Here is a 26561-nt window from a genome sequence, read left to right on the forward strand (position 1 = left end):
TACAATGTTATAGCCTCATCATTTACCATAGGGAGTACTGTACCCCCCTACTTTGGGTTTTGATTCGCCTCCAGGAGGCCACCCAACAACTTCCTTCTGCCATCCCATTGCCACCTCGAATAAAAATCTCTAGATCCGCCCCTGGACCTATGAGATAAATATATGGGTATTTACAAATGGTGGGCATTAGATATGGTCAGTACTGTATACTGGATGTCTACTGGCAGATGTTGTGTTATGTCATTTGTAGGGCTGTCAAGCGATTAAAATATTTAATTGCGATTAATTGCATTAATTCATATGATTAATCACGATTAATTGCAATGAATCGCAAAATTATTCAATCTATTTAATCTGTTAAAATTTTACCCCAATAAATGATTTTTTTTAAATGACATTAAAAGGGTGTTCTGAATTTCAAAATCCACAAAATTAGACTTGTTCTGGAATATAAAATAGCCTACATTTAAGACATATTGTCTCATAGCCTACTACGATATCCTGCTCCATAATATTCAAATCTGACTCAAACATACTTCAGATACTTAAGCAACCACAGATTAACCTTAATATTGAACAATACAGTTTCTATTTTGTTGAATCCAGTCATCTGCTCGCTTCTTTTGCGAGTGTTGTCAGCCATATAGAATGAACGCTGCTGCTGCTGCTGAGGCTAGCGCTGCTAACGCTGCTGCTACTGCTAGCTGTGTGCTTTGCTTGGATGATGAGATTGTTTAGGCTGAAAGTACTTCGGTGATAACTAAACTCAACCTGACAATCAGTCCACACAGCTTCAGTTTTGTCAATCAAGCCGTCTCCCAAATTTTTGAAACGGAACTTCCAATCTAAAAGACCCCTCTCCATCATTCAGCTACCGTCGGCAGTCTAATTCATGTGACGACAGGTGATTCCCAGGGTCAAAAAGAAACCTGTGTTTGCGGCAGTTTTTTTTTGTCGCTTTAAAGTGAGATTGCGTTAACTTTGACAGCCCTAGTTATTTAGTTATCGTAACAGTTATTGTTTTTGTATCATAACTAGAAATAAGCAGTGAGCTACCATTTGTCTTGTGAATATTGCAATTATGTAATTGTTTTATACATGACTTTTTCATGAAATTATTTTTCTCATTGGAATACTTATTTCTAATCTGCAAGTTTTAACATGCTGTCTTTCTCAAAAGTAGGCCTACCAGACCTGATACATGCCTGGTCTCTACATTCATAGGCCTATCTTTTCACTCATCACATCCAGGTCCAAATAGTAACAGTTTCCGTCAACACATTCATTTTTACACCAGTTTTAAAACAAAGCGTATCATACACATGCCCAAATAAGGCGTAGGCCTACATGTTTTAACTTAACAAAGATAGAAAAATTGCCCTGGATTTATGGGAAATCTAAATCTTCCACAGAAACAGAAGATCCAACAGCAGATATCAGTTGCAGAGGGAGGTGCATGTTTTGAGGTCAAGTTCTCACAGTTAAAAGCTCTACTTCAACAACTGAATGACAGGTGTTTCTATTAGTATACCAGTGTTTGTGATCAGAGGTAACAGGTAGAAGCGATGATTTTGTTGGGACTTCTGGCTGTGTCTTTGCTGCTTTGTGATGCTACAGGTGAGGTCTGTCATGTCTTTATTTAGAAGCAGATGTAAAACGCACGCAACTACACAAAAGGATGAACCCCCACTGTTTTTTAAACAGTTTTACCACATGTCATGGACAACAATGGCCTTTTGCACCGTGGCCATGCTTTGCATTAAATTTTTCTGTGTGGTACTGCAGTCCTACAACAGTGTCATACTTTTTGGTAGGCGGACTCAATATTTAACTGTTCAATAATGCATTTTCAATTTATCCAGTGAAATCCTTGGATGTCTTAACGTTAGAATGTTTCCAATTAATGTCTTGAACTAAAGAACGTTCAACAGGGTTTGTTTTACCGCGTGTTCGGAGCTCCATCGTGGGTGGAGAAGATGCGCCGGAGGGCCGCTGGCCATGGATGGTCTACCTTTCTCTTACCAACGGCTATGACAGTTGGTCATGTGGTGGCTCAATCCTTAACGAAGAATGGGTGCTGACTGCAGCGCACTGTAATGACCCGTGAGTAGTTGAATCTTTTAATTGGCTAAAGACCGTAAGAAGCAGAATAAAAGGGACGCAGATATAAGATCTAGATCCATGTGGTGACAACCTGTGAAGAACAACCAAATTTCACTTGAAGCCAAGCTAAATGTGTGAGCCAAGTGTTAACTTTATTAGAAAGTATGTTTTGTTATTTGTATGTATAAATATATATATTTTTTTTTACTAATCTAGTTTAGTTTTAAGTCACGTTTTCAAACCATGGTTGTAAGTTTTGTGTTCCATTATTTACTTTCAAATTGTTTGCTTTAGTAAGCCTATAAGCTATGTTACTTGGTATAGCATTAGTAAGCCTATAAGGTATGTAACTGGGTATAGCTTCAGTGTTGCTCCGTGTCGATATTTCCCCCCACCGGTACTCAAACTCGGGCCTGCCATACAAGGGCAACTATCCCGCTACGCGGCACGGGTGGACTGTGGACGTCACAACGTTAAAATGCTGATAGGTTATGATTGGACAATTGGGTTCTTATAAATTATGATAAAATATAGGTTGTTTGTTTAATAACCGTGTGTGTGTGTGTTTGCGTGTTCCGGTTTTAGGTCACCATTTCTGGATTTGTCATTTGCACGGCTGGGCACTCATGCCTTAACAGGAACTTCTGAGTTTTATCGTGGAATATCCCGTATCTCTTCCCACCCCGACTACAAATCAGGCAAAGTGGAGAACGACATTGCCTTGGTGAAGCTGGATAAGAAGGTCACGTACTCCTCCCGGGTCACACCTGTAGCCTTAGCTGCAGAAGATGATTTTTTCAACTCCGAGTCTGAGTGCTGGGTCACTGGCTGGGGTGACGTTCATGAAGGAAGTATGTTTATTACAGGTTCCACATCCAACACATGATTATTTGTTGATGTTTGTATGTGTCTATGTTGTGTTCTTTTCTAACATATCTTTCTTTGTTTTTCTCACTTTTTTTCCTTTTTGTATCTTTTGTATGTAAGTACCGTTACAAGGCTGTAAAATGCTGCAACAGCTGCAAGTACCTCTCATTAAGGATAATCTTTGTAAGTACGCGTATCCGGAATTTGTTCCCACGATGCTATGTGCTGGATTCATGGAAGGAGAGAAAGACTCCTGCCAGGTAAAGAGGTCTTTCCCCTTAAGTCCTGTACCAAATATCCAATCCGTCATTATCGATGCCCTGGTTAGCAGTATCAATCTGCAGACTGTCAACCAACTGTCAAAAGTAGCCCAATCAGTTTCAAAATCGTGTCCTCATCCATTTAGTAATGTACATCTGATCTGTTTGATTCGCTGCACAGGGCGACTCCGGTGGCCCACTGGTGTGTCGCTCCGCTGACAGGTTTGTCCAAGTGGGAATCGTGAGCTTCGGACAGGGCTGCGCACGACAGGGCTACCCAGGAGTCTACACCCGTGTGGCCACATTTCTAGACTTCATCAATGAGACTATTCATGCTTAATCTTCAGATGAAAAGATGTAGTGGGGGGGATGTCCATATCATGCTTTGTAATGCTGAACGTGTTTGCTCTCACTTAAAGAAAAGAAAACTTGCATAAATCATACTGTTATTCTTGCATCTTCCATAAAAAGCTTTGCCCCACAATTGCTTCTTAATAAACATCTAGCATCATCCATTTGTGTGACTTTGACTTCATTTGCAGCATCCGATCTATGAGATAATAATTATTATTATAATAATGGTGGGCATTAGATGTGGTCAGAAATGTATACTGGATGTCAACTGGCAGGGGGAAAGAATGTACAGAATTGTAGTTGATGGTAATATAGTATAGTTAGGGCCTAGTAATCATCACATCCATTGAGTAAGGGTTCAGTATAGAGTGTCATTGGTGTCAGTGAAGCCACTTCCTGTCATCAGAGAGGTAGTCGGCATGGTGATGGGGGGGGGTGTGGTGGTGGTGGGGGGGTGGTTACAAAGAGAGAGATAAAAAGAAGTAGAGTGAGCATCAGCCCTGGCCAAGAACCAAGGACAGAGAGACAAGAAACATCGCCTGTGTCTCGAGACGTGAAGAGAAAGAAGGAGAAAAGGAGAAGCAGAGAGGGAGGATGATGGCCCTGCGAACTGCAGCTGTGTTTGTTCTCCTCCAGCGGGTGGCGACTGCAGGTAAGGACTGATGAAGCAGCCGTGGAAAATATACTTTCATGTAACAACAGCTAGAGATGATGAGACCTTAGAGACAGGTTAGAAAAGGGGGAGATTTGGTAGGAAATTCAAGTTCGGGTGAAGGGGAATTGAGTCCAACTTACTTTTGTCTAATGATTTAATGTCCAGTTGAACAGCTCATTCTCAGCCATATTTTATTCCCCCCCACCCCCACCCCTTATTGAAGTAAGACGAAAGCTTGCTGCTATCACGTTTCCGCATTACAAGAAATACACATTCTCAGAAAACTGGACAGAATGATGAGAAAGAACTTGAGAAAATCATTGATAGTGTCTGAAAAGGCTGTGTCGCACACAATATGAATGTTGTTTTTCTTTGCTGCTGCATCAATAGGCCAGTCATGAATATTTAAATATACCAATAATGGAATTTTCTAGATAAATTGGTGTAACCCGTCCTTCATCCTCAGACACAAACACACACTCACAGACAGACAGGCAGACAGACAGATGCAGACGCTAATGTCTTACAAGACCCCTGCCTCAATGGAAAAGTTTGCGATTTTCTTCTCATGAAGAAACCACAGAGATAGGACTAGATAGAGATAGGGCCCTGCTCACTGACAGGAAGACACTGAAACGCCAGAGGGTCGCTTACATATTTCCTGTTTTGTAATGTCCCGCTCTGAAAATGTTTCCATTTGGCCTTTACAGTAATCACTTAACTCAGTCTATCCTGTGTGCTGTTTTATGTTCATGCATGAACATATGTGTGTTCTGTCGTGTAGAGTCTTCACTGTCAACTCCGGTTACCTGTTACATCCTGGATGGCTTCCTGCTCCTCTACTGTATTGTTTTCACAGGCCTTTTCTTCAGAGAAAAGGTGACACATGTACTAAGACTGACAGGCCAATGCTTTTATAAGCTGCATGTCTGAACCTAAGGGCGATTCTCACTCTCTCCTGTCTTTCTCTTTCTCACTCTCCCACAATTTGTAGCTTCTGCATTGTACGTTTCCTTCCAATGTAGCTGTGAGTATTGCTCTCTATAACTCCATCACATAACAGTGTGTGTGTGTGTGTGTGTGTGTGTGTGTGTGTTTGTGTGTGTGTGTGTGTGTGTGTGTGAAAGTATGTTCATGTTAACCATGTAAACTATGCATCACCACTGCAAAAAATGTTTTCATGCTCTACGCCCCTCAGACAAACACGGATAATGATGCTAATGATAACTATGAGGAACAAAATCTTGCTGACCCATCATCAGGAGCAATACCAGTGAGTGGGTCACTGTGTGTGTGTGTTGACTTGCACATGTGTATCTATATTTATCGTTACACGTAAATGTTGTGAGCGATTTGTTAATGTTTATGGCTGTTCCACACAGAAGCGTAGGCAGGAAGCGGGTGATAGAATATATCAGGTAAGAAGCGAATTTATCTAGATCTGTTATCACCACAGTGTGATAACATGGATCCATCTTGGATTACTACAACACTCAAACGACACAACACTAAACAAACCTAATGGGCCATGTTGATATCTCCCTAGCAACAATACTCCACGCTCAGTCTATTGGTCAGTCAAAATAACTCACAAGAGGGCTACCAATGTGGGAATATTTTAGCATATCGGCAATTTGACTTGATGTTGTTTCCATAGACTCTTGAAGATGTAGAATCTGATCCCTACCAGATGATTGAAAGCACCAAGACCAAGAGTCGGGTAAGGCATCAATGTTCACAAAAACACTGAGGGGGAGGATTAAAGCCAGCACACAAACACCATGTGTTTACGACAACAATGTGCTCATGTGACTTGAAACATTTTGCCTGTGTTTCCTCACACAGGCTCGCAAGGTGAAGAAGACAGAGGTCTACCAGGTATTCTGAATTTCATTCTCACACACCATGGAGTCCATTAATTCAGTCTTACACAGCTTCACCATGATACCGAGACTACAGTGATCAACTGATCTTATTTCATTCTATCCTCGTGTGTCTTAATCTGCCTGGCAGTCTCTCAATCTAGAGACGAAGACCAACGAGACGTATCAACCTCTGGCAAAGCGGCTCTCTCCCCCTTCTCCTCCTGGCCCCTGACAACCTCCTCCCGCCCTCCTCCTGCCCCCTCCTGCCCCTTATCCTGCCCCCCGCCCTCCTCCTGCCCCTTATCCTACCCCCTGCCCCCTCCTGCGCCTCACCTACCCCCTACCCTCTTCCTGCCCCTCATCCTACCCCCTGCCCTCTTCCTGCCCTCATCCTACCCCCTGCCCTCTTCCTGCCCCTCATCCTACCCCCTGCCCTCTTCCTGCCCCTCATCCTACCCCCTGCCCTCTTCCTGCCCTCATCCTACCCCCTGCCCTCATCCTACCCCCTGCCCTCTTCCTGCCCCTCATCCTACCCCCTGCCCTCTTCCTGCCCCTCATCCTACCCCCTGCCCTCTTCCTGCCCTCATCCTACCCCCTGCCCTCTTCCTGCCCCTTATCATACCCCCCATCATATATATTAGTGAGTCATTTCTATGTCAATTGTCAGCAAGTCATAAGGCTACTTATGTACTGTATGCTGGCAAAAGACTACAATAAAATACATAATTGTTAAAACACTTGGAAAATGGTTTAATGATGTTTACAACAAAAGAGAACTGTACATTTACAGTAAAAGATTATCTTTATATGTGTATAAAAACAAAACAAACAAAAACAAATACAGCAGACAAATGCATCAAATCTACCATGTATCCTGATTCACATACTTGAAAAGTCCTACACAATCTTTCAGTTCTCTGTCGCCAAGAGAGGGGGCGCTCCACAGACAGGTCGACACCCTACGCCTCCATGGCAACAGTGAGCAGGTTTCTAGTCCATTGTGGAACTCTGGGGCCAAGTGTCGCCATGACAGCGTTTGTTCCAAAGTTCTAGAGTGACACTTCTACTCAGAAGGAATCTAGTGAGTCTGAAAGGAGGGACACATTCCTTTAGTTGAGCTCAAGCATCCTTGAGTGAGAATAATAAATGTTTTACAGAATGCATTTCTTGAAATCCACAAACAGAATATGTACATGTTGAATTTTTTTTCTTTCATTTTTGTATCCGTCATTCTTGTTTTAAAACCATGGTCACTGTAACTTATATCACACACACATTATTTTGACACGCGCAAAACATACAAAAATACTATATCTTTAACCTACGAGTAAGACAGTTCTGCAATTAGTTCCATGCGGTGACAGAATTAGGAGCGGTACACCAAACAAAGAAGAGGTTTCATTTGACAGACTTTTCCACTTAGGTTTCTCAGAAATGTACCAAAATATACATCTAAGCTTTGGAATAACTGAGGCTAGAACTAAAGCCAGTGCTGGGGTTGTCTCTTAATACACAAGCTGCAGGGGAACAGGGAAAGAAGGGTAGTCAGAGAGAGAGAGAGATAGAGACAGAGAGAGAAAAAGAAAGAGTCATCTTTGGTATCTGCATTTGTCAAACGTATTTGGATTTTTGCTTTGGGATAGCGCTTTTGAGATCATACAACTCCCCACTCGGAATAAAGCATCACGCAAAGTGTTCCCTCTGGCCAATCTGCTCGGCCAATAGGGACGTAGCCCATGCAGAGCGAAGGACCATGATGCATAGTGTGGCAGCTGAACAGAGTCAGGAGAACAAGGGGAGAGAGAGAGAGAGAGACAGAGACAGAGGAAAAAACACCACAGTGACCGAAACTGTGTTCCAGACAACCCACAAGATGTGTATCCTAGAGACCGTATCATGGCAACTAGAGACAAGATGTGGAGACTACAGGCAGAAAAGACAGTGTGTTTACATGACAGTCCTTGAGGAAGAAAGTTATACTAGCAACAGCCTTGGAGACAAACAAACATATACTGTATACAAACAGACAGAAAGTCCTGAGCAGTAACAGTGTGCACAGGATCAACCCTCAGTGTGTATTAATAAACATCATCCAGCTAGCATGGGATTGGTTCATTTACCTGTCTATCAGAGAAGCCTACCTTTCCCCGCCCAACTCCCATCTAACTATTGATCCCCGCCCATAGGCACTGATTCAGTTGCATTGACGGGTCAAATGTGTCTAGGAGGTGTTTAGATACACTAACACACCTCTGCCATACAGGTGGATCTTAAGCACAGGTTATACGGACTCGTGTGTGTGTCCAGGAGTGAGGCGAGAGGGAGAGATGTCGGCCATATATACAATCACTAAAAGTCTTTGGTTAATGTCGTCACCATGGGACAGAGACAGACAGAGACAGACAGACAGACAGACAGACAGACAGAGAGAGAGAGAGAGAGAGAGAGAGCACCATTGAGGGGGAAGACACTCGCAGTCCTGCATCCGTGCACACAGCCAACAGAGCCATCAGGACAGAGCTGTTACCATAGCGATCACATAGAAACGTGTTCGAAGGGAGACCATCTCTTTAAAAGTACAAGACTCTGCAAGAATTGGAGGGGAAAACATGGGTTTTAAATATAGGTCACATGGGTAGAAACTCAAAATAAAACATTTGAAAGTAGGCTATTCTGTAAACCACAAGCGTGGCTTTTGAAAGAGCATTGGTGGAATGCTCTCTTACAGAGAAAGACAATCAGAGGTGCTGGAGTGTGTCATGTCTCCCCCTTGTGGCAGAAGCTGTCACTGCAACACACTTCTTAGGCCATTTTGTGTGTATTTACAGTTTCTTTTTTGTTTGTTTTCCACGTTTATCTTTAAAGTAATCCTTTTGACCAAGTTTTCACTCAGTTCAGAGTTAAAAATGAGCTATAGGACAGTTTTCATGTCTTACTGGCGATCTGTCCATCATGTACCAAACCCACCGCCAGCTTGGCTGAGCAGTGGAGCGACCTGTAGAGAGGCACCCATGACAGGATCAGAGAGATCGCACCACAAGCTTTGACCTCAAGAAGCTGCGCTGCTGAGATCTAATGAACTGCCATGCAGATCTAAATCAAAACAGTTTCCTAAAAATAGGACTAGGTCAGCCAACCTGGATCACTAAGAGGCTTCAGAAAAGGTCTCCTCAAAATGTGTTCTCATTAGGTATAATAATCTCACTCCTCACTCTCCGCACATTTCCAATTACTCTGATCGTTTCCTCCTTTCTCTGTCAGAGAAATAAACGGAAGGGAATTGGTAAAAAAAAAAGCCTAATCTCCCTCATTTACGAGTCTGACAAACCTGCTGGAGTTGATCTATTAGTAAAGCTTTAGTCTCAGGTACAGCCACCTGTTCTCGTCACATCTAATATCATGGGTAGCAAAAAGGACCACATCAGAACACCAGGCGATCCCAGGAAACACTGGGTGAGTTAGACACTCAGCTGGAGAAGATACATCTTCTCACTCCCTCCATACTCCCATAACAACCATATTATACAATGCTCTTGTCTCCTTAATAACAATAAGGCATAAATGATAATGTTAATCTTTAGTACAACTAAGAAAGCCAGTGATCTCGCCCTCTCATGCCCTAAAAAAAACAGTTAAAGGCAAATTAAAAAGGAAACAATACAAATTCAAATGATTGTTAAAAACAGCACAGCAAATCAAGTTCTCAAGAAATCAAAGTGAAACAAACAAAAAAACTGAAACGTTAAAATCAACTACTTCAGACCCATTTTCTCTAGAAACCTTGGGACTGTCCATTGGAGCACCTGAAAAGCCCCTCCCATTCTTAAGACCACACCCACTACTTTTGACAGAACCAGGTGGCAGCAAATCACGTGTCAGGGGGCGTGATCTATGTTTTGGTCTTGACAATGTTTTCTCACAATTTCTATTATTATCATCAATAATAAAAGGATCATTTTTTTGTAATTTGAGTATAAGCATGATAAAACACTACATTCAGTCTTGATAACATACTGGTTCAAATATAAAATATGAGTATTTTACACATGTTGTTTATATATATATTTATAGAATTATGAAAAGAAAAAAAAAAACTTTTCTCTAATCCTTTAATCGTTCCTCAGATAAATATTTTAGTAACGTCCCATGGGGCCTAGGGTCATTGGTTCACCAGTGCTCCACCCACCTATTGAGGGACATGACACACTGCCCTACAACTGGAACTTCCTGTTCTCTCTGACCAATCAGAGCTCAAGATCAGAGGACCAGCAAAGTAAGCAGCAACAAGACTTGAGCCCAGCCGCAGAGAGAAAGGCTATAGCTTTGGCAAGAAAGATCACAAAATAAAGTTAATTACTGTTCAAAACCTGGAAACACCCCATAAATAGTAGTACTAGTAAATAGCAGTAGTAGTTTGTCCTCGATTTAAACACCAATGACATCATTTGTGTCACTAAGGATGCATCGTTATTGATCAACTTGTGAGCATGACAGTACATTCTAGAATATTCTATAGGTGTGACGTCTCTACAGGAGAAGCATCCTTCTGTTTAAGTGCTGCTGAGGTATATTCAAAGTATTTCAAGCAGAAAAATAACCACATAAAGAGGGGTTAACGTGATAGAATGCTGTCAGACTAGGAGTTCTCTAATCGGGGGGTGGAGGGAGTGAGCGCAGTAGAACAACAGTTCTTTTGTGTGGAGGCTGTGTGTTTCGCAAGGGGCAGCACATCGGCCACAGTGCCTACTTACGGGTTAGGTAACTGGACTTGGTCTGAGATACTCAACCTAGATTTACAACCTAGATCTGCTGGAGAGAATAAACATTGCCTCTTCCTCCATGTGACTTCCTAGCTTGGAGCAGGGACCCAGTCACTGACTTAAAACATAGGAGTGTCCAGGAGAGAGAGAGATAGAGAGGGAGGGGGTGGACCATACCACCCAGCTAACAGCAGCCAGGAAGCGATCCTAAAGCTATAGGGACAGGATAGAGGTCTCCCAAACACGCAGCTCCACCAGGGACCCGGAGCGGCTGCTCTATAAAGCTGAGGATGGGGGAGAGGGTCACTGGGATGGTGGCTCACCAGGCCGGGCGTGTCTGGACCTCCACAGGCAGGCGTCACAACCAGAGAGGGACCGGTAGCGATGGTGCAAACACCAAGGTTGGCGTGCTCTCAGCAGGCACAGAAGCTCACAGGGAGGTGACTTTGGTTCAAGCTTGCGTTTCATGGCTGAATATCGGTAGACAAACAAAAGCAGACAGGCCTCCCGCAGACGTCTGGTGCCTGACGGGCTGCCACCCGGCCGGCCCCACAGACACACCCTGTTCCAGGTGCCCTTCAAACCTGAACAAGCTCTGATATAAAGTGTATTCACTTTGTGGGGGGGTTGGGGGGGGCTCCCCCCCCCCTCCACCTACCCAACCTTTTGTTTTTGGTCACTTGCGCTGCAAAGCTGAGCAGGGGAGAGCCACATAGAAAAAATGTTTGTCTTTGGAAAATGATGATCAAAATATTGCATTTTTTTTGTTTGTTATCTAGAGAGAAAGAGTTTGTAGTATTCATAAATATTTGGACTAGACTAGGATACACTGACAGTACACATAGGTTTTAACAAATATTTTTGGTATATCTTGAAGTTAGCCAGTCTCAAAAGACTGACAGAAATAAAAAGGACCGTACAAAATCAAAACGTGACAGTTTACTCCTCTAAGGATCAGGCAGACTGAAGAGCAGAAATCCAGTTAGTTTTTTTGGTACAGGTACTGTGCACAAATAGACAGAACAGCTCTCCAGCCACAGACTATGATCCAACCATCACCAACGCAACCATCATCACTCGTTGGTGTGGCAACCAACGAGCCCGTAGTCACAGCAGGGAGACCACTTAGTTCAAATAGAGAACCCTCCTGTGTCCAACAGCAACCGGGGCCGTGGCAACAGCCCGACTTCTCACCCACCCCACCCCCACCCCCCCACCCCCCAGTACCCTAATCTGACTCGGGACTGCTCGTACTGTCGACAACCTCTTTAAAGCTTTACTTGTTTTTCTGATTTGGTCTCAGTGTCTACGCTGGCTCACCCAGACTTGCGTGTGTAGGCTGCATGGCGGGGCCAGCCCTGCTGTCAGGGTCCAACTCAGTGTTTCTAGACAGACAGACGGACAGAGAGAGAGAGCTGAGGAACACCTCACACAGTCCCCGGGTTTCTTAAAGCAACGGTAACCGCCATCTCGGCCACTTATTACTGGTTTTTAAAGCCTTACAACCACGATTAAAAATTGATGTACAGGAGTTAAAGCTTAACTTAATATTAGACGTACAAATTTCAGAGAGTGTTCACTCACAGGTACACAAGAAAACAAACTACAAAAAAAGACTCTAAAATATAACTTTGATATGGGTTGTGTGGAGGCCTGTCCAACAGAGCCTCAAGACACAACATAAACTATAGCCGGGGCGTGAACACACAATGCCCCCTTTTAGTGATGATGTAGATCGTGAACTTAGTAGTAAATCATTTTTCTTGTTAACAAGCTAAAAAGTTTTTTTTTTTTTTTTTTTATCAAACATTTTTGGTTAGAAGTGTTTCAGAAGCAGTTCTGAACAGGTATATGAGGAGCCTCCAGGTGGGTGAGGGAGCAGGGTGGCCAGGTGGTCCAGTGCTCACTGGCCTCTCAGCAGGTCACTCAGGGACTCCACACAGCGCCGGACCACAGAGTTCCAGACCACCCTGCCTTCCTCCTGCGGTGAGTGACGGCAGAATCGACTCAACATTTTGGGAGCGCCAGGGGGGGAAAAGAGAGAAAAGGAATTTAAAAAGAAATAAAAACTTTTGAAAACCCCTCAGTAGGGTTTCTTTTTGGTGGCAGCAAAAGGATTAAATAAAGAAAGATGAAAAGAGAGAGAGGGAGGAGGAGTGGGAAGCCAGTAGCTGGCCCAACAGCCACCTGGTCTCCACCATGAGGGTTAGCACACATTGGGAGGAAGGAGGCGTCGTCTGGGACACGCCCACATCCGCTTCATTGGGCCTTGGAGGCAGTGGTGATGGTGGGGGCGGGGACTGGCACGGCTGACGTGGTGACCTGGTGGTGGGCGTCGGCTGTGAGCTGTAGAGCCCCTCCCCCGGCGTTGCCGGCGGAGACCAGACTGACGGGGTTGGAGGTCAGCAGAGACAGGTTCTGGGGGTTCAGGAAGAGGGGCGCGGTCACCAGGTTGGGGGTGCTGCCCGCCGTGGTGTTGGCGAACAGGAGGTTCCCGCTAGCGTCCAGGGAGGTGATGGGTAGAGTCCCACTGGACGCCAGAGCTGCAGGAGGAAGAGGAGGATGAGGAAACTGGAGAACCTTAAAAAAGATTATATATATATATATATAATATCATTAACAGGTGTCAGGGTGTGTAGAGTAAATAAACAGGTGTACTTGCCGCTCCACACACCTTGGATGGTGGCCAAGGTGCTGTTGCTCATCAGGGCAGGACTCAAGGCACTTCCCAGTCCCCCCGGACCCAGACTCAACAGAGCCCCCCTACACACACACACACACAGAGTCAGAGTTCACCCACAGATACACACGGTCAGAGGAGATTCCAGTCCAGAGTAAATACATGAGTCAAGGCAGGTGTTTCTACTACAAGTAAACTTGTCTGTGGCCACCAGGACACGACCAGCGTGTCAATGAGCCTCTCACCCGGGGTTGAACTGGGACGAGGCCATGAGGCCCGGGTTCAGCCCTGCGGCCGCCGCCATGGCGGCGAAGCTAGCGCTGGTGGGTAACTGGGCGGCCCCCTGCAGCGCGGCCGTCAGCCCAGGCGACGCCACCATCACCTGACCCGTGCCCAGGGTGGTTGCCAGGGACGACGGCGTCTGGGTGGCGCCGGCGTGGTCCTGCGCGGCGGCGGCGGACGCCGTGGACTGGGCCGCCGTGGGGGAGGGGCTTAAAGCGGGCGAGCTCATGGTGACGTTGGGCACCGTGGAGATGACAGAGGCCGTGTTAGTGGTCGCTCCGATGGTCGTGCCTGGGGAGGAGAGGGGGGGTTAGATGTTAGGACTGTGCCAAGGTTAAAGGTCAACTTTATACACGCGTAGCTTGTGTCTTGGTTATCCGAGCCCATGTAGACTCATCAGAACTGTTTACAACGTCAATTCATCCACGTTTGTGTTCAACCCAGTTCACTTAAGTGTGGGTATGGAGGAATACATTTGCTAAATGTGTTGGAATGTTGAATAACCCCTTTAAACACCCCACCCACACACACACACACACCCAGACACACACACACACCCAGACACACACACACACACACCTGTGAATGCCAAGCTGGAGGCGCTGGTGCTGGTGAGAGGCATCACTGGGTTTACAGTCAGAGTGGTCGGTGTGTTGACGGAGCTCACCAGGCTGGCTGTGCTGGCTACCTGTGGAAGGCAGGGGAGGGTCAGCACTGCACAACACAGCCCGACTGGGGCTGGGGCTGGGGCTGGGGCTGGGGCTGGGACTGGGACTGGGGCTGGGGCTGGGGCTGGGGCTGGGGCTGGGGCTGGGGCTGGGGCTGGGGCTGGGGCTGGGGCTGGGGCTGGGCACCAGGGGGCTACTGTTTGCGTGTGTGTGTGGTGTGTGTGCGTACCAGGGGGCTGCTGGGGGTGAAAATGGTCTTGATGGGGGTGCTGCCTCCTCCCGTGAGGCCGCTGCTGGGGGGGTTGATCCTCTTCTCCTTCTGCCGGCGGTTACAGAACCACACCCTGATCACCTCCTTCTCCATGTTCAGCTGGTCCGCGATCATGGTGATCTCCTCAGAGGTAGGTTTTTGGTTCTGCTTGAAGAGGACAAAAAGACCAGGGATTCCCTTTTAGGACGAGGCGTGCTCAGACACTGACCTGCTCCTCCCACGCTGTCTGTCAGAGGGACACTTGGAAGATTCTGGGGCTGTAGAAAGAGCTGTAGGGTTCTGGAACAAGTGGTATTGCTGAACAGGACCATTCCGGAAAGACTAGGATCCCTAAATAATGACTTGGACCATTTTAGAATAATTAGGCTCACTCTAGAATGACCTGGATAACTCTAGAACGAGCAGTAGGGGAAAACTGTTCTATCGTTCGAGGATGACTCGTACAGCTCCAAAGCGAGAGGATGAGATCCAGGAACAAGCCGTTCTAGAACACGGACCGCCCGGTTCCAGCTGTGCAGTGGGACATGCGTCTCACCTCCACAAAGCTCTTTTCTAAGGCCACGCGGATGTTCGTCTCGATGCTGGTCCTCTTCTTGCGGCGGCGGTTGACGCCCTCCATGCCCAGGCCTGGAGAGCCCAGGGAGTTGGGGCTGGACAGACCCTGCTCCGACGTCAGGTTCTCTACACAAACAGCATCAGGACACGACACAGGGACCGAGGTAAAGACACAAAGCCGGTACAGACACACACACAAACACACACAACTACTACTGGAGCTGGTCTGAAGAGCTCTGGTCTGGTCTGGAGCGGTCTGGTCTGGAGCGGTCTGGTCCGGAGCGGTCTGGTCTGGAGCTGGTCTGGAGCGGTCTGGTCTGGAGCAGTCTGGTCTGGAGCGGTCTGGTCCGGAGCGGTCTGGTCTGGAGCAGTCTGGTCTGGAGCAGACTAGTCTGGAGCAGACTGGTCTAAGGCTGGTCTGGAGCGGTCTGGTCTGGAGCAGGTCTGGAGCGGTCTGGTCTGGAGCTGGTCTGGAGCGGTCTGGTCTGGAGCGGTCTGGTCTGGAGCGGTCTGGTCTGGAGCGGTCTGGTCCGGAGCGGTCTGGTCTGGAGCAGTCTGGTCTGGAGCGGTCTGGTCCGGAGCGGTCTGGTCTGGAGCAGTCTGGTCTGGAGCAGACTAGTCTGGAGCAGACTGGTCTAAGGCTGGTCTGGAGCGGTCTGGTCTGGAGCGGTCTGGTCTGGAGCGGTCTGGTCTGGAGCAGGTCTGGAGCGGTCTGGTCTGGAGCAGTCTGGTCTGGAGCGGTCTGGTCTGGAGCGGTCTGGTCTGGAGCAGTCTGGTCTGGAGCGGTCTGGTCTGGAGCGGTCTGGTCTGGAGCAGTCTGGTCTGGAGCTGGGGTGGCTCAGGGACTCACCTGCGTCGTTCAGCCACTTCTCCAGCAGCGGCTTCAGCTTGCACATGTTTTTGAAGCTCAGGTTGAGGGCCTCGAAGCGGGAGATGGTGGTCTGGCTGAAGTCATTACCATACAGCTTCCCCATGGCCAAGCCCACGTCACCCTAAGCATGGGTGGGACACAGGAAGGAATGGTTTAGGAAATACTCTTTGCAATGTAGTATATAAAGGCTGAGTTCCACTCGTGCACAGTGAGTGTACACACACCTGTGTGAACCCCAGCTTGATGCGTCTCTGTTTGAAGGTCTTGGCAAACTGCTCCAGCTCCTCCAAGTCGCTGGGTTCCTCCAGACTAGGCGTGTCCAGGCGTTTGGGCGGAGTCTGGCCGTGGGGGAGGGACTGGGTGGGCGTGTCTGCTATCGTACGGGTTGGAGTCGCAGGCTGCAAGGGAAGTAGGTTGGATTGATGATAATCATAATGGCTGAGCTACACTCATACCAGTCATTTTTGATGCATGGAGGATGGTTACTACTCATCTCAGTTCTTAGAGCGATGGAGAGACAATGACGGAGAGAGAATGACGGAGAGAGAATGATGGAGAGAGCGAGGATGAGGGAGTGAGAGAAACGGCTCAGACCTGAGTGGTGAGGGCGATGCTTGGCTGAGTCTGCAGGAGGTTGGCTTGGCTTTGAGGTAGTTGAGTTAGAAGATTCTGGGCTTGCAAGAGGCCTGGGGAGAAAATGAAGAAGTTGGAGAGACAAGAGAGAGAGAGACAAGAGAGAGAGACAAGAGAGAGAGACAAGAGAGAGAGACAAAAGAGAGAGACAAGAGAGAGAGCGAGAGAGAGAGAGAAAAAAAGAGAGAGACAAGAGAGAGAGAGAGAAAGACAAAAGAGAGAGACAAGAGAGAGAGAGAGAGAGACAAGAGAGAGAGAGAGAGAGAGAGAGGTAGGAAGGAATTGCAAAAAAAACAAAACAAAGCAAGAAACTGGTCATTAGATGAGAGTGAAACATGTCCTGTCCAGAGTGCCGTCCACAGGAACCTGACGATGGGACAGCAGTGTGGCAGCATGTGGACGTACTCTGCTGGGCCTGCGGCGTCTGTGAGATGATGAACTGGGCCGGCTGCAGCTGGGTAGTGATGGGGTGACCGGGCTGGACCAGCACAAACTGGGGCAGGCTCAGGTTCTGCTGTTGCAGCTGCTGCAGCTGCTGCAGGAAGAGGCAGGTGAGGCAGGACATTGACCAGGACAGGCACACATATGGATCCAGTCTACAGACTGTCTGTGAGGGTGCGTGTTCACACATGCTCTTTCCTAGGGTGTGTGTGTGTGTGTGGGGGGGGGGGGGGGGGGGGCGTACGCGTCCTACCGAGGTGATCTGGATGGGCTGGGACAGGGGCAGCTGGGTGATGGGGGTGGCGGCGGAGGCGGAGATGCTGGCTCCCGTGGTGCTGCTCTGCTGGGAGGCTGAGTGCTGCTGCACGGCCGCAGCCAAGAGCTGAGCCTGGGCCTGCTGGATGAGCATCTGCTGCTGGGCCGGGCTCAGGGTCAACTGGGGGCGAAGGGGAGGGAGGGGAATAGAGTAAAGAGTGGAGAGGGATGGGGTGTTGTTAGTTTTATTTACCATTCTCACGCATTTTGAGGCATCAAGGTGCGCACACTGGACGGTGGCAGTGAACGCTGTGATAGGAGAGCACAGATGGAGAGAAGATGCATGTGTTTGAACAGGGAGAGAGAGAGAGAGAGAGAGAGAGAGAGAGAGAGAGAGGGGGGAGAGAGAGAGAGAGAGAGGGACAGGGACAGGGAGAGAGAGAGAGAGAGAGAGAGAGAGAGAGAGAGAGAGAGAGAGAGAGAGAGGGGGGGGGGGTGGGGGGGTGGAGAGAAAGATCGTAGCCTGTTCAAAAGAACCTCACAGATCAGTCTTCTTGACAAGCCAATGAGCAAACAGCAGTTCAGGATGTTACACAGAAGCATGACATCGTGTCAACATGGATGTGGGAACATCTCCCATGAGGTCAGCAGAAAGCTAGAAACACATGCAGAAACATTCACACTCGTGTACACAGATGGTCACACACACACACATGCATGCACCAACACACACACAACCTTCCACTGTGGGTCCTGAGCGCTGGGCCATGGGTAGATGGTTTCATACACAGAGAGAGAGATGGAGCTAGTGTGATGTTCCAGGGTGGTGGGCAAGACTGGACACAGGCGAGAGCGACGTGGGGCCGCGTCCAAACACTCTCACCCTGCTCCCTGCCTGCCTCCCTGCCTCCCTGCCTCCCTGCCTGCCTGCCTGCCTGCTGGTAGTGTTTGGACATGGCTTCCCCATCACTGTGACAGACTGGCAGACAGACTGCCAGGACAGCAGAACCAAGGAGGAGGAGGAGGAGTAAGAGGACCGTGTTCAGGTTTGGCCGTTCAAAGCTAACACTGTATTAGAAAAGGTGCAGTCACACAGCACCTCAAGGTGTCAAGATTGATAAATCATACGGAGTTGTTTGCTCATCTGTTTCAACACCTATCCCAGCACTGTGAGGTCTGCCAGGTGGCCTGCAACCTAGGTCACTTCCTGTTCCTGTTCCTCCCCAGGCTGAGCAGGCAGTAAGCCACTTACTCCGGCTATCTGTCCCCCAGCTAGCATTAGCTGGGTCTGAGGCTGCGCGCCCTGCTGGACGGAGGTTGAAAGAGCACCTGAGTCTTCCAACTTGGACTAGGGGCAGAGCACACAGGGGGGGGGGGGGGGTATTCTATAAGATGGGTCCAAAGTGGTGACTACACTGTAAAGCTGTAGCAATCTATATCTATACTTGCAAACAGAAATGACACTTTCCCAGATAGAACTGCTTGAATCATTTCAAAACTCTCCTTCTTTTGGTGTCTATTCTTGTATTGAGAAGTTGAATAGTGATCTTCATGCATAGACTAGGGGAACTCGCATCAGAGTTAAGTTTTGCACTGAATGTTTAAACTCATGAGACTGAGGGAACGCAAATAATATCAATCTCTGAACACCTACACAACCCACATATAAAACACACACACACACACACACACAGGCTCTTGGGAACACCAACATAGAAAACCTCTTAGAGCAACCTCTATTAACATAAAAATCTGTCAATTAAATAGTGAAGAAGAAGGGGGTGTTTGGAATGTGCTGCAGACCACAGAGACAATGAAAGGGAGGGGGCTGGAAAGGGAAGTTAATTATAAAAAAACTGTTATGCAGAGCATGTAAATTCTGCATAGATTTGCATATTCTCCACCATCTGTTTCCGAGCAACCGCGGTGCACCTAATTAGCATACAGGGTTGATTAATCTGCCTTGTTGCCAAGCGATACCGAGAGAGCCTGGCTCGTTTCAATGTACTCCTTGTGTGTGTGTGTGTGTGTGTGTGCGTGTGTGTTGGTGTTTGTGTGTGTGTGTGTTTGACTTTGCTTCTATAGGCATGCTTGCTTCTATGCTAACCCACATTTTTTATTTATTTTTTTCATCTCGAGCAGCATTGGCTTGATCCAGCTTATGTGATCAGATACCATTTATAATTCACAAAACAATAGCACACACTGTTTCTACTCAATCACCGGGCTTTCCATGAAACTGGCCCTCTGAGGTGAATGTACCGTAAACATTTCATTACTGTCAATCCCAAAGGTTACAGTGCAGACGTCACACATGTATTGCTTAATATCTCACATACTAAAACACACACGGACAGCTTGGAATGTTAATGATAAAGCTTGTCTGAACAGAAGCACTTCTGTCACACAAAAACACGCGCAGACCAATGGTCCAGGAGCACTCGACACCGACAGTGTGGAGAAGTGAAAGAGAGTGAGAAGGAGACAATGAAAGAATGAGAGAAAGAGAAAGAGAAAGAGAAAGAGAGAGAGAGAGAGAGAGAGAGAGAGAGAGAGAGAGAGAGAGAGAGAGAGAGAGAGAGAGAGAGAGAGAGAGAGGAAGAAGAAAGGAGATAAGGAGAGGAGGAGGTGTTACCTGTTGGAGGATGGCTTGTGCCTGTGCGTTGGTGATTGTGTTTGTGGTGTGCACCGCCTGTCTCTGAAAGTCCAGTCCATTCGTCTGGACTCCTGAGGACAGAACAGCAACAAGCTCAGACACACAACAAAAAATGCCAACTAACCAGTGAAAAACTACATTATAAGATGTGTTATTAACACGACATGAACAGAATTTATGTTTTCATTATGTCAATTTTTATATGTTGGTTATTCTGAATGTTATTTTTGTTTCTGATTGTATTTCCATATTTAATAAATACTTCATAAAAAGGAACACAATTTATCAGTGAGAGATGTAGTCATTGTGAACTTTATCTTGGTCAAAAAACTCAGTCGTTCAGTGTCAACACAACACTATCCAACACACACGTATGCACACAAACAATCAATGAGTAGAACTAGGGTCGAGTTCAATCGTAACAGGAGTCAACATTTTGGAGGGAAAATAAAGTGAGGTCGAAATTTACAGTCCAGTACTTGTTTTGATTCTACTGTTTGCAACTGTCTGAAACAGTTTGAAACCCCTGTGCATCCTGAACGTGACCCCGGTGGAGCAACATGAATGGGCAGGTAGAGACTAGAAGCAGCAGGTCACAGAACGTGACTCACCTGAGTCTCCGTCTCCACTCTCCATTTCACATTTACTAGTTTCTGACGGATTACTCATTTTAGAATCTGAAAAAGGCAGACAGACACACAAGACGGACAGACACACAGACATGTAGAAGGACAATAAGAGATGTATTCTTAGTTCTATGTCCACTGACCACTCAGCCATCTTATCATTCAGAGATTGTATATTAATCAAACCAGCACACACAGTAACACTGCCGTATTGCCTTCATGACCAAAACATCTGGTAAATCTTCACATATCTACGACCCATACTCCAGCCACGGTTGTTTCATAATCGACACAACTCTGCTATTCAACCCAATGATGAACAGGGTCATTAGTTCTAGATACACAAATGAGCGTACCAAAGCTGAACCTTCCAACGCGAGTCCTGAATCCCCACATTCAAGTTAGCACTGATCCACTAACTCACCCTCTGGGGCCACTTCTGGGTTCTCCAGCATGGTTCACAAGCTTGCAGCGGCTATCAGGGAGAACGGGTTCTGCCACTGAGCAGAACCCACAGACCGGGGGCCCCCGGGCACCTGGCCCCTCCCCTCTAGTCCCTCTTCACTCTCTGTCGGTCAGCGAGCACAGTCCAGCAGGGCCTGAGCCTCACACACACACACACAGACACACACTGTGGCACTGTCCACCGCACGCCCCACTGCACAGCGCTGAGATACGGCACACACTGAGAGAGCCAGGAGGGATTGAGGCAAACTGCTCGCTCTCTCTCTCTCCTCTTTCTCTGGTGCTTTTCTTCTCCTCTTGTCTCCCCCTCACTCTCTCTCTCTCTCTACCTCTCTTTCTCTCTCTCTCTCTCTACCTCTCTTTCTCTCTCTCTCTCTCTCTCTCTCTACTGCATGCCAGAATTGTCACAACCGCTAAAAGTTCTCTCTCTCTCTATTCCTCTCTCTTTCTGGAACAAAAAGAAGCAATGAGTGCAGCTGGTATTCCCCCCCCCCACCCCCATAATGAAGAGTAATCAGTATTCAGCTGATTAAAGTCGTATGCAAATCTGCCCCTGCCTCGTTAGAGATGTGATGCTTTGAAGTCGTGCAAGCAACTCATTTCACACCGGGCTCTGAAAGCTTTCTGCATAATTTAAATGTGCCATAAATATTTATCAGCTCATTAGCATATTAATTGGATGGCTTTTTGGAGGACGATAAAAAAATATATATATATAAAAAAAGAAACTACAGGAGAGTAAGGAGGACAAGAAGAGGGGGAACGAAAGTACTCGAACCAGCGGCACACAGCAGAGCAGTGGCAGGGGGAGGCAAGTAGCACACCACCAATTACCGTCGGAGCGCGGTGCAAGAAACTAATTAGCTAATTAGCTAAGAGCAGGTAATCAGCGGAGGCAGACGTCCCAGAATGCAGTGCGAGGGCCTGTCGGTGTTGGTTTGAGCACGCCGGCTACAAGCAGGACAGAGTGCTCTGATATAACATCTCAGACCACTCTACCAAAAGTCCCCCAGCAGTGATGGAGGGAAAATGCACTGGCCTTTAATAAGAGAGGGGGGAGATGGGGGAGCTCGCTCAATCAGAAATAAATAACTCTATATTAATCCACCACAAGCCTGTCATTATCCCTGGACCCCCTGTGGCGAAGGCATGCCGGGTTCAGAGACTGCAGAGGACGAGAGAGAGAGCTGCCAACTATGCTTGGGAGGCGGGTGGAGATTAGCATATTTAGATTAGCTTTAAATTCCATTAGTTGTTTGTTTTCAGAGGGTGTTTTTTCCACTCTTCTATTCATGTCATTGTGGAAGAACATGCTCAGAGAGCTTATCTGGCAGGGAGAGAGACTGCTGGAAGGGGAGGGGGGGTGTCAAAATGATATCCTATAAAAAGGAGATGAGTATGCTACAAGTTTTCGCAACACAAAAGCAACCCTACAGTTCATCAGGAAACAAGCATCAGTGAAACCAATGCATAGAAAACGACATTGAATCACACCAGGTCAGGGAAGTTTCAAAGTGTTTTCCTCCCTACGCTGAAACAGAGCTGCCAACTCAAAGTACAATGTTGGTTCTTCCAATATCAATACGGCCACCTGTTAAGGATCCAGTCTACAGGTGCCAACTACAAAGCTCCTCCTTGTTTCTCTGAGCCACAGGAGCTTGTGGGACACAAGTGCATGGATATGGCCGAAAGACGGTAGCGCTCACAATCACATGCCAACACACTAGGCTCTGTCGCACGCCCTATGCCCTATCTAAAACATACAGTGCCATTACCTTACAACAAGATAAATACCAAAATTGGTTGCTAAAAGCGCACTTTAATTTAACAGAGGGGGGTGTGCATGAACCCCACAGTGGAACAATGCATTATGCAAACAGTTAAACAGAGAGAATTTTAAAGAGGGGACTCATTAGCAGGGTTTCACAGGCTGAATATACGCAGGAAGTTAATGGAGGCAAAGAGGTTCAACATCATACAGAGAGAACCACACACTGTGTTTATACGCTGAACATGGCTGTTTCAAAAGAGCTATTGTTAACCTAACGGACTAAGACTAAAAAACAACCACTTTCAAATCACGAACGCAATGACAATTTCATGTCTGTGTTAACGCTAACCTCAATTGAACAAATGGAAGAGCCTTTCAAGCTGCTTGGCACAGGAAAAAGACCATTGGTTTGACATTTAATTACCCAGCAAGATGGTCAAATTCCTTTCCTCCATAGTTTGCTACAATGAGGACAATTGCTTTATATTAGATTTTTTATATTTAGTTTTTAACCATGGTAAGATCACCCATTGAGGACATGCAAGCTGGAAGAAGTGCAAGGCTGAAGTTTCTGTCATTATCCCAGCTACTGTATCCTACAGTCATTACTACAGAATGTTTGTCTGAGTCTGGTAACCAGGTTAAATCTCTAAATAGGCTACATGGCGGACCCTGTCATTTATTTTGAGCAGGCTACTTTATCATAACATGCTCCGCTACCTTTCTCCCACACAAACAGCTTGTTTGAATGTAGACTTGTTCACGTAAGATATACTTTGTGGTGCATTCATTACTGAGCCTAATGCATTATTCATAATTACCATGTTTACTGCAATGAATATTCATGATGGAACTCGTAGGTTGGAATTCTGAGTAGAGATGAAGAACTGTGAGAATGAGGAGGATAAATATGAAAATGAGAATCATTTCATTTTCTTCTTGCACACATTTTTTTTTCTTCAATAAATTTTGCAATTTCATGGTCTGTTCCCATCACATTGCCAATTAAAATATCAAGCTTTAAACAAATCGTCTCAGCTGACTTCAGAATAAGCATCCTTTCGATAAGCACAATACTGCCAACCACTTTTTGGGTTAATTAAACTAAAACATACTTTCATTAAGTACAAACCCGGGTTCACAACATATTCTTACTGGGCCACACACAAGATCACGGCTTTCTGGCATTTCTTTATAGCTTTTGAGACCAACCGGGTACAAACGACCTAGCGTTGTTTGTTCCCCACTACCAAGAAAGTGGGCCTCATTCTTCCCCGCCCCCTAAAAAAAACTTGAAGCACAGGTAGCTAGCCAAATTACTAACCGGGCACAACAGCAATCGAACTTTCCTTCTAAATACTACAGGCGGATACCAATGCAATGTTTCGCCAATATGGTCAACGTTTTCTTGACATTCTAATGAGAAGTGACAAAATGCCACAAAGCCTGAAGACGCGACCATACCCAGGGGGACACCACAAGCCAGCGCCTAAAAAGTCGATCTTAACTTCAAAAGCATTGAACTCAACTGTGGCGAATGGCCATACAATGGCGACAATAAAGAGATACAATTATCACATTAGCTGGCTTTTCAAAAGTCAGACAAGCTGTTAAAAGTTAATCGTGAAAACGTGTTTTGTTTACGGTGTAAAGAAATGCAGTCAACTCAATATCCTATGGAACGAGTTTGTGAAAATAAAGGTGATTGAAGTGATTCGTCTGCCCTTAGGCTATCGCAAGTAGCCTACCTGCACAGCAACAAATGCTACATTATCGTTTGAATCTTTGAGCACAGTTAGTTAACTTGCTAGCATTGCCATTTCATCGACTGCAGATTTACAGAAACGTGTGAAAAGCTTTAATTGCTGTCTGAAAAAGACCGGTTAAAGCGTTAAGTGTAAGGACGAGCTGGTTATAACCTGGTTATAGTTTACTATCAGCAAACTACTACAAAAAGCACCTTAACATCAGCTAAAACAATGTGCGGCGGATAGCGACACTGATATAAACTGAATGCTAATGTTAATATTTCATGCAGCTAGCCAAAACATTGCTAGCTGGCTAGAATAGTTGATGAAATATGCTGAACTCCGCATTCTCTATGGTTCGGGAGGCCCATGAATAACACAACAGGCGTACACAGCCTGCATCGAGCACAAAGGCAGGAGAGAATAGGCATATAAAATCACACTGGGCTTAAGCCCCGACACCATGCTATTTTGTTTCTAGTCTCTACATATCTCTACTGTAAATACCATTATAATGTAATATGCGCAGCCGCGGCCTGTTGTGTTGTGGAGAAAAATGAATATGCAAACCGCTTTCAATAGGCACGCTGTAGCAAGGTATCAACACAGAGCCGATCCGCCTAACGCTAGCCAGACTAGCAAGAAAGCTAGGTAGCGCAGTTGAAGTAAGCTCAGAACCGTATATAAGAAATATCTGAATATGACATGTATAAACACTATAGTCACGTCGCCTTTTACTAATAAAATATGCTAAATTGCATTTGTCGACAGGGATATGAATATGTAGCGGCGTAGAGCGGTCTAATCACACAAAGGAGGGCATGTTTTTTTCCTATAATTTGCCGTCGTACTGCAATAGCCCGTTTCCTCCGCTGTCAAATATCTGTGAGCTGTCAGCTGAAAGAACGCATAAAACGTCAACATTATGCTAAATCTTTTTATTTTCAGGTTGATTCTGTAGATCTCGAATTGCGAGTTAGAGAGTTTGAATATAAGTATGAATATGTAAAATGCTGTAATGATTACCTGGTCCTGAACTCTCATCTTGACTCGCTGCTCCTCCGTCCGACATTTTGAATATTTACCCGAAATCCCAGCCCTAGTGGAAAGGGGAAAATTCAGCACACCCCGCTCGATTGATGTTCTCACTTAGGGTTAGGCTGCACTTAGTCTAGCTAAAGTTGAAAACAACCTGTTCTAGGTTATGAGAATAAGTGCAGTAGCCTAGTTGCTTAAAGTTTCTTTCAGAGTGCCATAACAGTTGAGGCTAAATAAAATGCCCCATATCTGAATTCTACTGAATATGTTAATCTTGTAGAGTTTGTATGTAGGCTATAGGCCTACTTGTGCTTGTTTTATCCTAACAGCAAGATATATCCTACTTTAAATAACCTCACTTCCCATCCAGACAATAAGTTTTATTTTGACCAACCCCTGTTCAATGAGTAGGCCTGACACTTTCACATTAACTCCTTTTGATTCAAAATGCATCAACAATTTCACGTGTATGTGTGTGAGACCCACTTTAATCACATTACTGTGACCTTATGTAATTTGCACCAACATTATTTTGTTTCATATTTAATTTGGTTACTGTGAGGATTGTTGATTATCCTATTAACTTTTTTCGTAATACTTTTGTTATAGCTTAAACTGTAATTTTCCTACAGAAACGGTTGGTAATGTAGGCTACTTTGATTCAATTTAGTTAGAAACGTCTAACATAATGTGCATCTAGTCAAGTCCCATACTGTTGAAAACTAACTTAAAGCATC

At 46.1% G+C, this 26561-nt stretch overlaps 3 protein-coding genes across 15 annotated transcripts; 2 read left to right on the top strand and 1 right to left on the bottom strand.

Annotated features, from left to right (window-relative positions):
* Window positions 1–1500: 1500 nt before the first annotated feature.
* LOC146233706 (tryptase-2-like) lies at window positions 1501–3731 on the top strand. The gene is made up of 5 exons (XM_084689480.1): window positions 1501–1617; window positions 1920–2103; window positions 2689–2954; window positions 3091–3230; window positions 3412–3731. Exons 1-5 carry the CDS (start codon window positions 1566–1568, stop codon window positions 3568–3570), a joined length of 801 nt encoding a protein of 266 aa, XP_084545606.1. The 5' UTR covers window positions 1501–1565; the 3' UTR covers window positions 3571–3731.
* A 363-nt stretch (window positions 3732–4094) lies between these two features.
* cd247l (CD247 antigen like) lies at window positions 4095–6484 on the top strand. The gene is made up of 8 exons (XM_084689826.1): window positions 4095–4236; window positions 5024–5118; window positions 5234–5266; window positions 5438–5512; window positions 5622–5657; window positions 5897–5959; window positions 6085–6117; window positions 6253–6484. The coding sequence occupies exons 1-8, from the start codon at window positions 4179–4181 to the stop codon at window positions 6334–6336; spliced, it is 477 nt and encodes a 158-aa protein (XP_084545952.1). The 5' UTR covers window positions 4095–4178; the 3' UTR covers window positions 6337–6484.
* A 5607-nt stretch (window positions 6485–12091) lies between these two features.
* On the bottom strand, window positions 12092–25858 carry pou2f1b (POU class 2 homeobox 1b). 13 transcript variants are annotated; one of them, XM_084689721.1, is made up of 15 exons: window positions 25813–25845; window positions 23860–23925; window positions 20788–20853; window positions 20156–20247; window positions 17519–17701; window positions 17230–17359; window positions 16786–16877; window positions 16416–16589; window positions 16171–16312; window positions 15301–15446; window positions 14724–14912; window positions 14406–14514; window positions 13790–14117; window positions 13527–13627; window positions 12092–13407 (listed from the first exon to the last, which is right to left on the bottom strand). In XM_084689721.1, exons 2-15 carry the CDS (start codon window positions 23882–23884, stop codon window positions 13124–13126), a joined length of 2061 nt encoding a protein of 686 aa, XP_084545847.1. In that variant the 5' UTR covers window positions 23885–23925; window positions 25813–25845; the 3' UTR covers window positions 12092–13123. The 13 variants fall into 13 exon arrangements, with proteins under 13 accessions (XP_084545847.1, XP_084545851.1, XP_084545845.1 ...); XM_084689725.1 differs by lacking the exon at window positions 23860–23925 and having other exon boundaries at window positions 13539–13627; window positions 25813–25858; XM_084689719.1 differs by lacking the exon at window positions 23860–23925 and having other exon boundaries at window positions 25813–25858.
* Window positions 25859–26561: the final 703 nt, after the last annotated feature.

Source organism: Hypomesus nipponensis, chromosome 23 (genome assembly GCF_054491055.1).
Source record: "Hypomesus nipponensis isolate SF chromosome 23, ASM5449105v1, whole genome shotgun sequence".
Classification (NCBI taxonomy): domain Eukaryota; kingdom Metazoa; phylum Chordata; class Actinopteri; order Osmeriformes; family Osmeridae; genus Hypomesus; species Hypomesus nipponensis.

Coding starts and splice junctions, on each gene's coding strand:
- cd247l (XM_084689826.1), top strand. CDS start 4,179: ATGATGGCCCTGCGAACTGCAGCTGTGTTTGTTCTCCTCCAGCGGGTG. Junction 5,267..5,437: donor CGTTTCCTTCCAATGTAGCT/GTGAGTATTGCT, acceptor TACGCCCCTCAG/ACAAACACGGATAATGATGC. Junction 5,513..5,621: donor CATCATCAGGAGCAATACCA/GTGAGTGGGTCA, acceptor TGTTCCACACAG/AAGCGTAGGCAGGAAGCGGG.
- LOC146233706 (XM_084689480.1), top strand. CDS start 1,566: ATGATTTTGTTGGGACTTCTGGCTGTGTCTTTGCTGCTTTGTGATGCT. Junction 1,618..1,919: donor GCTGCTTTGTGATGCTACAG/GTGAGGTCTGTC, acceptor CTTGAACTAAAG/AACGTTCAACAGGGTTTGTT. Junction 2,104..2,688: donor GCAGCGCACTGTAATGACCC/GTGAGTAGTTGA, acceptor TTCCGGTTTTAG/GTCACCATTTCTGGATTTGT.
- pou2f1b (XM_084689713.1), bottom strand. CDS start 24,019: ATGAAATTGCAAAATTTATTGAAGAAAAAAAAATGTGTGCAAGAAGAA. Junction 17,360..17,518: donor AGCCCATCCAGATCACCTCG/GTAGGACGCGTA, acceptor CTCTTCCTGCAG/CAGCTGCAGCAGCTGCAACA. Junction 14,118..14,405: donor CTCCAGCTTGGCATTCACAG/GTGTGTGTGTGT, acceptor TCTCCTCCCCAG/GCACGACCATCGGAGCGACC.